The sequence below is a fragment of the Podarcis tiliguerta genome, assembly GCF_965153285.1.
Source record: "Podarcis tiliguerta genome assembly, chromosome: 2".
Classification (NCBI taxonomy): Eukaryota; Metazoa; Chordata; class Lepidosauria; order Squamata; family Lacertidae; genus Podarcis; species Podarcis tiliguerta.
The window spans coordinates 73,711,255-73,725,807 of record NC_139535.1 but is presented as its reverse complement, the minus strand read 5'-3'; the positions used below and the strand labels follow the sequence as shown (position 1 = coordinate 73,725,807).

The following is a 14,553-nucleotide window of genomic DNA, read 5'->3' as shown; positions in this document are numbered from 1 at the left end:
GTTTCAGTAAAGGGCAGCCAAAGTGATCAAAATAATTTGTTGCTCCCTCTGACTTTTTGTTGTTGCTGGCTAAAGATCTCCAGCATAGGAGAAACAAAGCTCCAAAAACAAAGAAGTTATTCAGGAGTTGTTTGTGGTTCCTGTTTCTACTGCAGGTAGAGGCCAGAGGTGAATAGAAATATTGACTGACCTGCTTTTTTGTTTTCCTTTACTGTGCTGATCTCCCCAACTGTTTTTCATCTTGGTGTGGATCTTTGGTCTCAAATGCCATGTGTGCAGGAGTTCAGTATCACAACTGCAGCAGCAGAAGCCCTGGGCAAGAATCCAGTATATGTCCTCAAAAGATGATAAGGAAAGTGCAAGCCAAGCAAGGAACTGATAGTGAGGTTCATGGCACAGGTAGTGCTTAGCTCAGGGTACAGTTCAGCTAGATCTCTGGACCCTGTAAACCTCTTGGCATACATGTAGTTTGTGGAAATAGGAAACAGGAGCTTTCCAGCTGGCCTCGTGCATAAGGGAACTCATGCATATGAAGGGATGAGATGAAATGCTTAAAATATTAGTTCTTCTTGAAGGATGTTTATTCACCTCAGAAGCATAGGCTCCTTGCTCCACTTATTCACTGACCACGAGGTTCTGCTGATTTTAAGTATTACATTTCTCCAGCAACATTCCCCCCTTCCTCCCTTTAAGGATTTAAGACTTGTTAGGATTTGTTCACTGGGGCTTTTATTCACAGATTGTTCACCATGTACATGATTTCAGCACTTGTTTTCATTAGGGCACTTTTGCAATCACAGTCTAACCAGCCCTCTAAATTGAAATGGCCATATCAGTCAATTTTAATGGAAGACTTTTTAAAAACCCTGACAGACAAGGACCATCAACCATATGCTTAGAAAGGGTTTCATAATTGGGTTTCTTCAGAGGACACCAAAGCGTTCTGTCCCCAAGAACCCTGTTCTGAAACGCCCGGCACAGTGACTTGCTGTGGACACAGAAGTTCCTAAGATCTTCCAGAGTTTCCACTCCCAGAAGGTGCCCCCTTTTACTTCTGAATGGAGGAGAGTGGCAGATCTGCATATCCACTGATCTGGGACGGGTTCTGTTTTGATGGGAATGGGAAGCCAATGCAGAAAAAGCACATCAGAAGTCAACAGAGCATATTTTAAACTGCAGAGAGCTAAATGTGAACCCAGCAGATCAGCAATACACATCTTCTCCTTCAAAGGACTTAATGCTATGCTAATCACCACCCAAGCTTTATTTCCATCACCAGAGATTGGCTTAATTATGCAGGAGTTATGTTTGCAAGGCAATGGATTCCATTTGATTTGCTTCAAGCGAACAATAAAAGCAAAAAGAATCACCCAGCACTTTTAGCTTTTCATGCTGTCAAACAAATTAACACAACTATACTCAAGACATACAATTGCTTACCAAGAGGCCTGCAAAACAGAATCTAAGGGGAGTTGTACAGCACATGATAACAGAGTTTGGAGCCCTTCAAAGAAAATGTTTTGACAGGACGGCACAAAGGATTTTGATTGGCTGCTTATATGTTTTGTTCAACATTTTGTAGTTCCATTATTATTACACATATCAAAATACAGGGAATGGGAAACAAAAGTAGTCCAGGCATTTTCCAAACAAAAAACTATCAAACAGATCCCGCCCCCTTCAAACACTAAAGCCAGCAGGTAGAGTGTGCCTACTCTACCTAAATGAGCACCCATAGAGTGCTTTTTCTGAACTGAGACATCATCAAATCCCACTAGGTTTCTTTTGCAACTCAGTTCCACCAGACAGCTCCAAAGCATTCCTCCTGTTTTGTATCTTCCTGTTTCTATAGCCAGTGAACCAGGATGAGATCTTGCTTCTTACTAGTTTCATCATTTCTGAACATCTGCACCTTTAGAAGAGGAAGAAAGGCTGCTATCATCATCATCATCATCATCATCATCTTTTCTAGCTGCCCATCAGTAACCTGCTACTGCCAGGGTGGGCAGAAGGCAATTGGTGGACCACTGGCTAATTTCTGATCAGAAGCAGATTGACTTTTATGGTAATAAGAGAATGAAAGTTTGGAGTCCTAACTTGGACAAACCTTTGAAAGGGCCCTGCATGGTGCTCTAAACAAGATAAACAACTGCACCAGATCTAGCTACACTCCAGCTGGAAGTAATTCATAAAGATCACTTTAGGAGACACAGAAGGAGACAAAGCTGTGATTCCAAGTATCTGCAGGTCAGACAGTACCAGCATAAGCCATAAGGCTGCAGCCTACAATTTTGAAAATATTGTTCCTTGAGATTTTTATCACTAAAAAATTGTCAAAACATTGAATAGTGGGGACCTTGGACAGACAATTCAGTGGTCAGTTGTTCATAATTCATGGTTTATTCTGTTTTGGTTACCTGGGTTTTCTCCAGATATATCCCTAGTCAGTGGTGGTGGTGGTGATGGGAAGACTTTGCAAATCACATCTGATTGAAACAAAAGGAATAGCTAGTTGAACGTGCTTATCATTAGCAGAGGACAATGAACATCATAAACCCATCCATGTACAGCTATTCACACCTAGCCTGATCAAATACACTTCTTATTAAATTCAAGTAAGTGTTACATTCATTCTATCATTGTAAATGTTCCATAATATTAAAATATTAGGAGTGTATCTGCCTTGTTTGGTGTAACTCTAAAAGTAATTGTGCATGAAGTTTGGTGTAAGAGGCATGAGCACATTTCAAAGCTGCAGTACTTCATGGAATTTTTGGAAGATACAGAAGAAGCAGCCATATTTGCTTCAATATGAATAGTGGCAAATGCTTTTATAAAATTGTAGGTAGGTCTACAGTTTGCTACTAGTTTTGAAACAATTGCACCCCCCATTTAATAAGTTTCCTACCTGCTCTATCATCACACAGGATTCATGGTCTGAACTACATTTTATAAGGTGTTGGCAGAATAATTTTGGAGAAGGTGAGGTGACATAGACTGGCATCTTGAAAATTAGTAGTGATGTTTCAAACACCTACCATCAAGAGAGAACTCAGCAGCTGGGATTGTCCTTGTGAGAAAAGAGAATAATGGGTATCAATTAAAAGAAAAACATAAGAGGAAACAGCAGATGAAAAGTCACACAAAGATGGGAAACCATCCTAGAAATCGTAACACTACATCCACAATGCTTTCTGCACTTACCTGAGAGTAAGTCCCATTGAGTTAAATGAGATTGACGTCTGAGTAGAATGCATAGGATTTCACTGCACTTTGATTATAGCTTTTTACCATCTTGTTGCGTGTATCTTGTGAAAAGGGCATTCTGCTGACTTAATTCAGATTTTAAAAAGGCTTCAATAATTGCTTTAAAGGGGCAACGTAACCTGCCCACGTGCAAAATGCAATTTTCATACCCCTACAAGACACATTATTCACCTCTTTGCTAAGCAAAGTGGTGCTCTAGACATATGTCCCATTGAATTCAACAGCATTGCAGCATCGACTTAAAACACAATGCATTTCAACAGAGGTGGTTCACACAAAGCCGTTGCCATTCTTGGTCGATGGGCTGGGGGGGGGGTTGCACTCTCTGTATGAGCCCAGTGTCCATGTGGACAGAATAACATACATAAAGAAGCCTGCACATGTATGTAGGCATGATACACACTGTGTACACAGATCATGCAAATCCCACCTAAGCAGCATTTCTTCACTCCTTGCTCCTGGTGTAGATCTTCACTCAGCCCTTCTTCCCTGACAGGGAAGGGGGCACCATTTTGCAGCTTGTCTCAGGTGCAAAAATGTCTTGGACTGGCTCAGCTAGTGTCTATTGAATGCTAAGCTCATTTCAACACTAAATAGAGTTACATGAATTGCAGGAATCCTGTCCCACTCTTGATCTTTGTTGTTTTTTTTAAATATGTGGATTGCACTGTGTTTTGTGATCCTTCTTCATGTGTTTTATCAGGAAATAATCAACTAGGTTCTTCTTTTGTGAAGAAAGGTATGGGGAACCCATGACATTCATCTGAAGTATTAATTCCTGTGCTGTTCATTTCCTAAACTGAAGCACAAATGAATGGAAAACCCAGTGCTGGATGTGAGGAACAGACTGAAAGACAAAAAGGGATTTACCTGCTCCACTGTGTTTGGCTAATGATTTTACCTATGAAGAGTAAGAAAACAGGACAAGACAGCTGATTCATGCAAAACCACTCTTGTAATCAGGAACTGTTTCTGCAAGACCCATTTCCAGGACAGATTTGGCAGGATGAGGTTTCAGAAGCAAACCGCCTCAAGAGATCCCATAGGTGTGATTCAGCATATCATTTGCGAAATTACATTCAGAACAAGGTAATGAATCATAACACCAGGAGATGATGCAAGCTCAAGGCAGGTAAGACTTGGATGTTCTCCTTGTTCTAAAGCAGGGGTAGCCAACATGGTGCCCTTGAGTTGTTCTTGGGTTACAATTTCCATCATCCCTGGTCACTGGCAGTGTGGGATGGGAGCTGTACTGGCATCACGTTGCCTACCTCTGCTTTAAGGAATCCAACAGCACGCACAGTTAAGGGATGGATCAGTCTGTTTCTGGTCCATGATTTTGCATGTGTTCATTCACAAGTTTGTTCTGAGTCATTTCTTAATTAATATGTGAATACGTTTTTAAAACTCCACTCTAAAGTTTGATTTTAAATGCATATTTAAACCCAGTACATAATTATTAAATACAGAGTTTAATAATTTAAATACATGATTAAATAGTATTTTGTCACAAAATGAGTATTTTATCTCAGTGAATGTATTTCTGTATGTATCTTATTCTGAAACAGGTGTCCTAAATGCATTTTGGTACTACATGTTTGAGCCAAGAACAGTACTGCAAAATCCAGAGAAGTTTGAAATCTGAAGCAGACATTTGAGTGAAGCTGTTTGCTTTTGGAGAGTTTGCCATAAGGTCCTGGAGAAAAAGTAAGGCTGACTCCTTTGAGAAGATAATTCTCTAGCACTCACCTATGTCTTAATATTTTCAGTTTGTGTGGTTAATAATAGCTAGGTTTAGCTATTAAAGGTGGTGGCAGGAGTGGATAATAGTCTCTGTCCCTTAGGAGTTAAATAGTTCCACACCAGCCCAGGACCTGACCCACATACCAGCAGACAGAACCTTCACATGCAGTCAGCTATGAGGATAAATGAAATGTCCAATAGGGATTCTGCATCACCAAACATTTGGAAGGGATAAAATAGCCAAAAATAAACAAGGTAAAGAAAATCTGTCCCGTAGTTGTTATACTGCTGTGACTGATCATCAAAATCTTTTTAGATAAATTGCAAAGGGTATTTAACCTAGATTATATTTTGTATCTTTGAGTAAACAGATGAAATAAGACTATGCCCTATAATCAAGTCAATGAAAAATGTGCAGCATGGAAACAGGGTAATTCAAGTTGCTATATTTAGCAGATGTGTATCTAGCAGGAGAATGTGCATACTGCTTGTGCACATATATCAAAGTGCATAATCGCTAGTTATTACTCACATATCAGCATATTCACTGTAACTTATATAGCTTACTTAGCACTGCTGGGAGAGGTGTTCTTTCGTACGTTCACTTACCATGTACTACTTGCATCAGGGCGTCTAGGTTGGAGATATACATGGCTGTGTGACTTCTGACATCCTGAATGTCTGACTGCTCCAGATGCACTGTCAGCACTTCCACACTGTCATTGCTGAAATTCTGTTTCTTAATCCTAGCATGTACAAGAGGTCATTCAACCAACCACGCATCCAAACAACCTACCAAACTCCACCCCTGTTTGTAATGTCCGCCACTCCTAAGGGTAAATACTAAGTTAACCTATGGATAGTGTACGGATAGAAGAGGTTGTGTATGTCGTTGCTTTTGTGTGAAATTCCAACCCTTGCACGTACAGGAAGGGGTCTGTTTCGGCAGAGTTGTCCACTAATGGAAGAAGCGGGGAGGATATTTTTGCTGGTTTCCCCTGTCATGGGTCCTCTAATGCGAACCAGGATGGGGTAGAGATGACAGGGTGCGGAGATTGGGGGTAGGGAAAGCTCAAGCACTGACTTGGATGAGGCTTTTGCCCCATAGTTTCCAGACACCACAGAAAGGGAATGGGAACCATCTGAATCAGTCCCCATTCTATCTTCTGAGCGTGAGGTGTGGGTTAACTGGACTCATATACCCAACATGCTTGTCCAATTAATGCATGAAGGGGTTAATACCACAGAGTAAGCTGTCCTGCTAGGCTTAGCTATGTCATTTTCCTTACCTTGGGAGGAAATAGGTAATTAAGTCTATTGTCCCCCTCCCCTACATGAGAAGCTCAAAGTGTGAAGAGGCTTGAACTGGTTGCTCCAGCTCAACCGCATGGCTCTCACCAGCCACTCTTGAGTTCCTATACCAATAATCCAGGAACTAGATGCCACATATCATTAGCACAATTATCCGAAATGGTCCCGTTATTGCTACTGAAGAGGCAAAGCACATTCCTGAAGGTAGGAAAGCTAATACTTTCAGAAGATGTAGGAGGAAGAGAAAAGACTCCCATCATGTCAAGCTTCTCATTACCTGGCAATGAGTCCATTCAGTGGACCACCATATGAAACCACGCACATGTGGAGAGCAGTGTAGTCTATGGGACAGGCAAACGGAGGGGAATGTGTGATGTGCAACTTACCTCTCTTGGGCTAGCTGAAAATCCTACAGAAAGACAAAAAGGAAACAAGACATTGTTTTTATTGCACGCAGAGAAAGGGGGGCATCCAGCAAAGGAGACTTTGCTAACTTGAAGGGGAGAAAAAGCTGCTCACCTTGAGGAAGAGGCAAGCATCTGTTTTCTCCGTTAGCGCTTGTAGCTCCCGAAGGCCCTGGGCAGCCACGTCCCTCTTGTCTGCCACTTGCTTCTTCAGAGCCGCCATGTCAGCCAGCTGCTTTTTCTCATTGGACTGGATGTCACCTAGGATCTGCTTCTCCTTCTGATCTACCTGAGACTTGATCTCTTGGAAGATTCTGGAGAGCTGATCTGTCAACGTTTTCTTATTGTTCTAAGGAAAGAAAGATGGCAACTTTTTATTACAGTTGAATTGTTGGACTTAGGGCATAAACCCGGGGTGTCTTGAGCAATACTTCCCTATCTAGGCTAAAAAGGATTGTTAGCTCTGTGGTCACAGTCCCTCCCCTGTTCATAAAACTCCCTTAGGAAACAACCATTATTTTAAAAGGTGTGGTGACTATATATGTCAGATAACATTTTTATAGTGAAAAATTACATATTGCTTCCGCAAAACAGGCCACCAAGCTATCAAGTTTATAGCTGTCAGCAACCTCCCAAGTATGTTGCCAGTCGCTCTGAAAAGCACTGTGGGCATCAGCCCCTCAGAAGATCACACCAAAGTATTCTTGCCTCAGTTATCCTGTGGCTGAGTAATGTGCAGTGCAAACTTATGCATATATACTCAAGAGTAAGTCCCGTGTAAGTGTGCATAGGACTGCAGCTTGAATGTCAACAGAGCTTTTTAATTCCCAGATCCTAATACAACCTCCCCCAACCTGTTGCCATCAGCCTCAGCTAGCCTATCTCTGCTGTCTGGTGCTGCTGGGAGTTCTGGTTCAGTTGTAATGGTTCACCCACTAGCCCTTTCACTGAATCCTTGCACCTTGGCTGGGATTTCTTGCCTGTTCCCTGGCTTGACTTTGGCTTCCTTACCATTGAGTGCTCTTTTTCTCATGCCCTGCTGGTTTCCCAGCAAAAGTAGCACCAGAGGCTCACATCTCGCCAGTCTTCTGTTGTGGCAGAAAAGGTTGCCTGATATGCAGGGCTGTGCAGAGGCAGGGGGTAGCCCTTGTCCTGGGCCTTGGAGAGCTAAGCTGGCCCAGCCATTGGCGGAGGAAGAGGAGTGCGGGGGGAGCGCCCCTGGCAGCGCGATCCTGGTGGGGTGCCATCGTGGCTGCCCCCGCCTGTGCTGGGCACCACACCACCGCAGGCAGCGGGCCACGCCCCCAGGACACACACCAGCCCCCCCATGCCAGAGCATGAAGCTCCGCCACTGCGCCCAGCTGCTCTTCTGTTTGAGTTTTTAACTTTATTCTAACAAGACTCCCACCCCAGGTCTCAGACAAGCTCTGTGTGGGTCTGTGATATGAAGTGCTGCCTTGGAAGCCCCCTAGTGTCTGTTAGTGGTCACACAGTCTTAACCAGGGAGAGCCCATGTTTTCGGGTACTTGTCCCTGGTAAACTACTGTCTTTATTTTGTCCCTAACTTGGCTGTTAGGTAGATTTTAGGGATGCCTTAAACAAAAACTGAAAGTGCACATACACCTGCACTAGAGTTGCCATTTTTTAAAAACCCAGTCCTTCCTCTGAGGTTAAGTATCTGAAGAGGGTGTAGAAACACATGCCTGTCCAGACAGTAAATAGAGCGTGCACTAACTAAATCTGTGTCCATGTGTGATAGATAGATGATAGATATAGATACTGTAGATGTTCAGGCAATAAACCTTTGGGTGAAAAGAGTCACTGGCCAAAAGTGCTGCATAGTTAAAATGAAAAGATTGGGGATGCTGGATGGAGAAGCATATTGGAGACACGTTCATTATTTTCCACCTGGGACCTGAGAGTGATGCATGGCATCATGAAGTTACAGCACAAACCTTTATCTGATCCTCACTTTTCTGAAGCTGTAAGAGTGTCTTCTTTGTGGCAGTTTTGTATTCCTGCATTGATTTCATAATCCGTGAGAGAATTGCCTGATTAAGAGAAAATCAGAAGGGAAATCACAGAACTGTACATTTCAGTAAGTTTATTTGGTAGATTAATCAACTATAGCAGAGGTTCCAATACCGATCCTTGGGGGACTCTGCTTTCTACTTTTTCCATTTGGAGAACTGTTCATTTATTCCTATTCTTTGCTTCTTCCAACTTAACTAATTCCTGATCCACAAGAGGACTTCTCCTCTTAGTTCTTGACTACTAAGCTTACTCAGGAGTCTTTGGTGACATACTTTGTCAAACATTTTTAGAAAGTCCAGGTATGCTATGTCAACCAGATCACCTCTGTCTATATGCTTGCTGACACGCTTGTTGACACCCTCATGGGTTTGTGAGACAGGATTTTCCCTTGTAGAAGCCTTGCTAGCTCTGCTTCATGATCCAAGGGACATATTTCTGTTTTGAAGACCAGCAATTTCACATTTGAGTTCCTTGAGAACTCTCAGGTGGCTGCCATGCATCCTGGCAAGGATGTTTGTGGTTGCAGTTTGAGAATGGAATGCACATTGACTTGGAAATAACCCTCATTGAACTCCATTTGTATGTTTGGGCTGCCATGATGGTGAATTTCTGCTTTATTTGTCTTTTCAAATAATATGTTGGGTCTTCTTCCCAAGTAGCTAGACTCCTAATGATTTAAAGCACAATCAAGTATGCAATCAAGTACACAGAAGTGTTCCAAGGCTCTTCTGTCCCCATATCCTGGTCAAAGTCCCACTAGCCTCAGCAGAACTTTTATTTTTTATGTAATTTTGTAATTTTTTGTGTAATTTATCTCCTGCCCTTACTCCTGAAGGAGCCTAGGGCGGCAAACAACAAGCAAACAGCAAACTTGTTCTTCTAGAAGCAGGCTGCAGGTTCTTACAGAAAGCCATAAATTAAAAGCAATGGCATTAGTTACCACTAACTTTTTTGCAAAATTGTCCTCTAATCTAGCAGGGGTCATTGATAAGATGTTCCCTGGGAAGGGCTGTTAACACACAGTGGAGTGTTTGTTAATCTTGGCTGGCATACTGCCATGCTCAGAGGGGGGAAAAAGTCAGTGATCAATGGCAGGAACTGTAATGCACAAACACATTGTCAAGCACGGAAATGAAGATACCTGCAGAAAGTGCTGAGGCTAAGCAAGGTCTATAGGCAGTCTCCACTGTTGGTTTGGTGTCATTTCTCAGTTCAATGGGACCTTCTGGGTGAAAAGCGCATGCTCTACCACAGTGAGCTACAGCGCTTCCCCTGACTACATATTTGTATAAATACATGCCTCACCATCAGAAAAACACCCCACAAGTATAATTTGCTACTCCTTAGTTATCAGGCTTTGAATGCTACTTGATGCTTGATGTTTTTTGCTTCGTTTTCTCCCCCCACTTCCACATTCTGACACCCGTTTCTATTTAAAACATCTCTCTCTGTTACATTTAATTGGAGGACCTCTTTGGAACGCTCCATGCCTGGTTGAAGCCCCTTACCATCTGCCTGTCGTACTCGTCCTTCAGGGCGACGACGCTGTGGCTGCTGTGGGAGCCAGTGGTGGAGCAGGCCTTGCAAACACACACCAAGTCGTCTTGACAGTAGCATTCCAGCAGCATGGCATGCTCTGGGCATTTCTTCTCCTCCTGGGCCCCAGCGGTCCCAAGAGCCACCAAGGCATGGTTCTTCTGGGTGGCCTTCGAATTGTGTTTCCTCAGGTGGTCCCGGCACAGGGATGCCTCACAGGTCAGACACTTCTTCTCTGCTAAGTGAGGTTTCCCTAGGCAGAAATCGCAGGGAATCATGATTCTCCTTTCTTTGAGCTTCCAAGGAGGCTTTTCCTTCTGAAGAGGCAGCGAAGAACTGGCAGCTCTCTGTTGACAACCTGGCATGAACCTTGAACACAGGGTAGGAGGTGCTGGCTTTGGACTCCTGCACTGTGTTCGGTATGCCCTGGGCAGAGTCCTAAGAGAACTCCTGTAGCCCCAGCTCAGGGACACAGGATGGCCATGTATGCTGTGTGTCACCAGGTTCCAGCAGGTGGTTGTTTCAAATTCCATTGCTGTCTCTCTGCCATGGATCCAAAATCTTTGCAGACTAGCTAAGCTCCAGTTCAATGAAAGGAAACCTGCAGGATTTTTATTTTTATTAAAAAAACACATTTGGCACAATAGACTCAGCTCTTCCAATGAAGATGTCTACTATTTTATTTATTTGGTGGTTTTTTTAAAAATTTAAAGATTTATACTCCGCTTTTTTTGGAACTTCCTCCACAAGTGACTTACAATCTCCAAGAAAACCAACTACAATAGAAAATAAAAGAAAGCATAAGGCACTCAAGCAATAAGGCAGCATACAAACAATTCACAAAACAAATCCAGGAAACCTTGCATCTAAGATCCTTCATTAAAATCAAAGAGAAGAGGTAGATTTTAAAGGATCCAGTTTTCTCTTTGTGTGGTGCTACAGAGTAGAGAATCCTATGCATGTTTTGAAAAATATCACTTTGTGCGGGCACCTATGGTGCTTTTATCAAGATACGAGTATCAGCACCTCATTTTTGACCAAGTATTATTAATTATAATTGTATTGTATTGTACTGTGGCCCTCCCTTCACTGTAAGATCCCGAGGTGTGTTACTGAATCTATCTATCATCTATCTATCTGCTTGTTAAATTTGTATCCCACTTTTCCAATAGCATGCTCAAAGGCAGATCACAAAATAAAAGTGACTAAAGTGACTAAATTGCTATACAAAACAGAAAATTGAGGGTTGGCACTTTGTGACGTCAAGTGCTTACAGCCAGGCATGGCAAAACAGAGTAGTCCTTGGGCCCTGTTGGTTTTTGTTTCCCTCACTGAGCAGCAGCTGGTAGTCACAAGACTATGTTTTCTTTCCACATTTCAGATACTGTTGGATTCCCACGGGAAAGGGAGACGGGATGTGACGTTTACTGGTTTCCGGTTTCCTTTGTTCTGCCGTTATTTGTTGGAGTTGCTCTCTGCTTCTCACAGAGACAAGATGTGTATTTGTATGCTCTCTGCATAGCTTAGGAATAAAACTTTCGCAATGTAGCCATATCTGCCTCATCCTTTCGTTGCGGACAGTGGATGTATACTCTGCTGGGCTTGATCCAAGATGAGCCGTATCAGCTCGATGGGCCGGAGCTGAATTTCTAACAGCCAGACATGGCAAAACAGAGTAGTCCTTGGGCCCTCCCTCTGTGTGAAGAAAAGTGTAGAAGACTGCCTCTATCTTTGGATCATTGCCCAAGCTGCTTTCCTGGGTGCCCTTATTTTAATGTGTCTGCCCGTATAGAGTAAGGCGAAACCAGCCACCCTCATCTGAATGCTAATAACCTTGTCCCAGAAATCCTGATTAGGAAGCATCATGCCTAGCAGAGCCAGTGGGAATTTCACCCAGAGACTGCAGAGGTCTGCACACCTGTAAAGCATGAGAAGTGCATATGCAATCCCCATACCTCATTTATTTTGCTCTTGTTGTTTTTTAAAAACATACACTATATGAGAGAGCAGAGGTTCCCAAACTGTGGTCTGTGGACCACCAATGGTCATTAAGCTTCATTCAGGTAATCCATAGTATGTCTGTAAAAATACAATTAAAAATACATTTGAAAATCATTCCTTATTGCTTGCAATAAGCTTCCTGAACTGGGGTGGGTGGGAAATAGAAAGGTAACCCATTTTCCCCCTTTCTGATTCCTTCTCTTTAGTAACTACTTGTTGGCACAGTAGATCCCTTCCTTTCAGGCTTTACTTCCTTCCTGCTTCTCCCAATTCAAGCTTGTTTTGAGTATGAGCTAGCGGGTGTTAGCTGGCTCCATCTTGTCCACATGCAAAACCTATACAGTACAGTTATACCTCAGGTTACAGACGCTTCAGGTTGCACTTTTTCGGGTTATGGACCCGCTGAAACCTGGAAGTACTGGAACAGGTTACTTCTGGGTTTCGGTGGTCGCGCATGCGCAGAAACGCCGAATCGCAACCCGTGCGTGCGCAGACACGGCACTGCGGGTTGTGAACACTGTGGGTTGTAAACGTGCCTCCCGCACAGATCACGTTCGCAACCCCAAGCGTCTACTGTACTTAGAATGGCTTTGTTTGCCACGGGTAATAACCAGCAGCCTTAATGGGCTATTCCTTTCTGCACATCGCTGCAATATATTTGCCAGACTCCAAGCCCCTGAGGATTTGGAAGTGGAGCAGAGGTGTGCAGGGGCACCCTGCTGTGCAAGCAAGAGTCCTTCTGCTGGCTTCTGCTAGCACACCAAAGTATTTGATTCTGGTCCTTAATGCCTAGAGAGCAGAGGGGTCTGAAATGAGGATTTTTGCACATGGACGACATTTCTGAAAACATCTCTTACACTCGCAAATAAGGGCAGGGACCAGAACATAAAGAGAGTCCTGATAAATAGGGACACTTGCAAAATACAATTTCGCACATTTGAATGAATACCTCATTTCCTTTCTACCCAATGTTACTTACTCACCTGGGGGTCTCCTTAAGCTTTCTGCTACATTTTCCTTTTCCTTCCCTTGCTGTTCAAACACTTTTATTCTGCAAATAACAATTGGCTCTTTCTTCCCATGCCCACACACCTCCAAAGTACTCTTTCGTCCTGTTAGCAGAATAATAAACACACCAAGTTCCAAGGCTGAGTGGAGAAAGTGCTCCTAGGGTTGTGTGCGTACAGTGACAATCCCATCCCCCTGGGGCTTTGTGGCATGACTGAAGCATAAATGCAATGCTTGCACTTTTGCTGTGGAATGAAACCTGACTCTGGGCTCATCTATACCTACCTTTGCTCTGCATTTCTGGACACAGGTCCCGGCTTTCCAAGTCCATGTCCAAGCGCTCCCCGCCCATCAGCACTTTCCCCACAAAAACCTGAAAACAATTAATCAGAAAACCCAAACTGCTGAATTATGGCTGGGTCAGGGAGAAGCAATGACCCTGAGGTGGTAGGAGGAAGAACCAACTGGAGATGGAGCAGTTGTCTTGGCGCTTTTGAATTAAAATGAGCTATGTTTGGTGTCTGTTGCTTTCCCCATTAATGATAGGTTTTAAACACACCTGGCCCTGCCTCTTGTGTTACTTGGGAGATCGGTTAATACTTGGGGGTAAGGGAAAGATCCCCAAACAGCATTATGGGGAACCAAGGGTTGCATGCTGCATCCATTGCCCCTTTTGTCACAGAGTGCTATCTTTGCCAATGAAGCATGTGAATAATGTAAAATCATCCTAAGAATAAGAATAAGAATAAGAATAATTTATTATTTATACCCTGCCCATCTGGCTGGGTTTCCCCAGCCACTCTGGTTGGCTCCCAACAAAATAATAATAATAATAATAATAATAATAATAAAGCTACAAAACATCAAACATTAAAAACTTTCCTAAACAGGGCTGCCTTCAGATGTCTTCTAAAAGTCATGTAGTTATTTCTTTGACATCTGATGGGAGGGTGATCCACAGGGCCGGCACTACTAACGAGAAGGCCCTCTGCCTGGTTCCCTGTAACCTCACTTATTGTGGACCTCTTCAAAGCAGTGTCAGAGCTTCTGCATGGGGCACTTAATCTGGATCTCTATTAGAAACCAAAGACTACAGCTGTTCCATAAGCTGGCATCTTTCAGAAGACACCTCTGTCTTCTATAGCTGTAAACAAGGCCTACGATAAGTGTGAGGGTCACCAGACTCCAGCCGATGCATAGAGAGGACATGGGTGCAATTTAGGAGCAGAAAGCCTCCCAAAAATGTACA

At 43.2% G+C, this 14,553-nt stretch overlaps 1 protein-coding gene across 1 annotated transcript; it reads right to left on the bottom strand.

Annotated features, from left to right (window-relative positions):
• Positions 1-706: 706 nt before the first annotated feature.
• LOC310673035 (tripartite motif-containing protein 29-like) lies at positions 707-13,462 on the bottom strand. Its single transcript, XM_083430976.1, has 10 exons — positions 13,280-13,462; positions 10,268-10,896; positions 8,681-8,776; positions 6,841-7,074; positions 6,708-6,730; positions 5,620-5,756; positions 4,138-4,168; positions 3,039-3,070; positions 2,418-2,486; positions 707-1,912 (listed from the first exon to the last, which is right to left on the bottom strand). Exons 2-10 carry the CDS (start codon positions 10,826-10,828, stop codon positions 1,893-1,895), a joined length of 1,203 nt encoding a protein of 400 aa, XP_083287102.1. The 5' UTR covers positions 10,829-10,896; positions 13,280-13,462; the 3' UTR covers positions 707-1,892.
• Positions 13,463-14,553: the final 1,091 nt, after the last annotated feature.

Bases quoted from the DNA above. Each gene is read 5' to 3' on its own strand.
- LOC310673035 (XM_083430976.1), bottom strand. From the start codon at position 10,828: ATGGAATTTGAAACAACCACCTGCTGGAACCTGGTGACACACAGCATA. The intron at 8,777-10,267 runs GTAAGGGGCTTC...TCTCTTAATCAG, and splicing joins ACGAGTACGACAGGCAGATG to GCAATTCTCTCACGGATTAT. The intron at 5,757-6,707 runs GTAAGTTGCACA...TGTACATGCTAG, and splicing joins TTTCAGCTAGCCCAAGAGAG to GATTAAGAAACAGAATTTCA.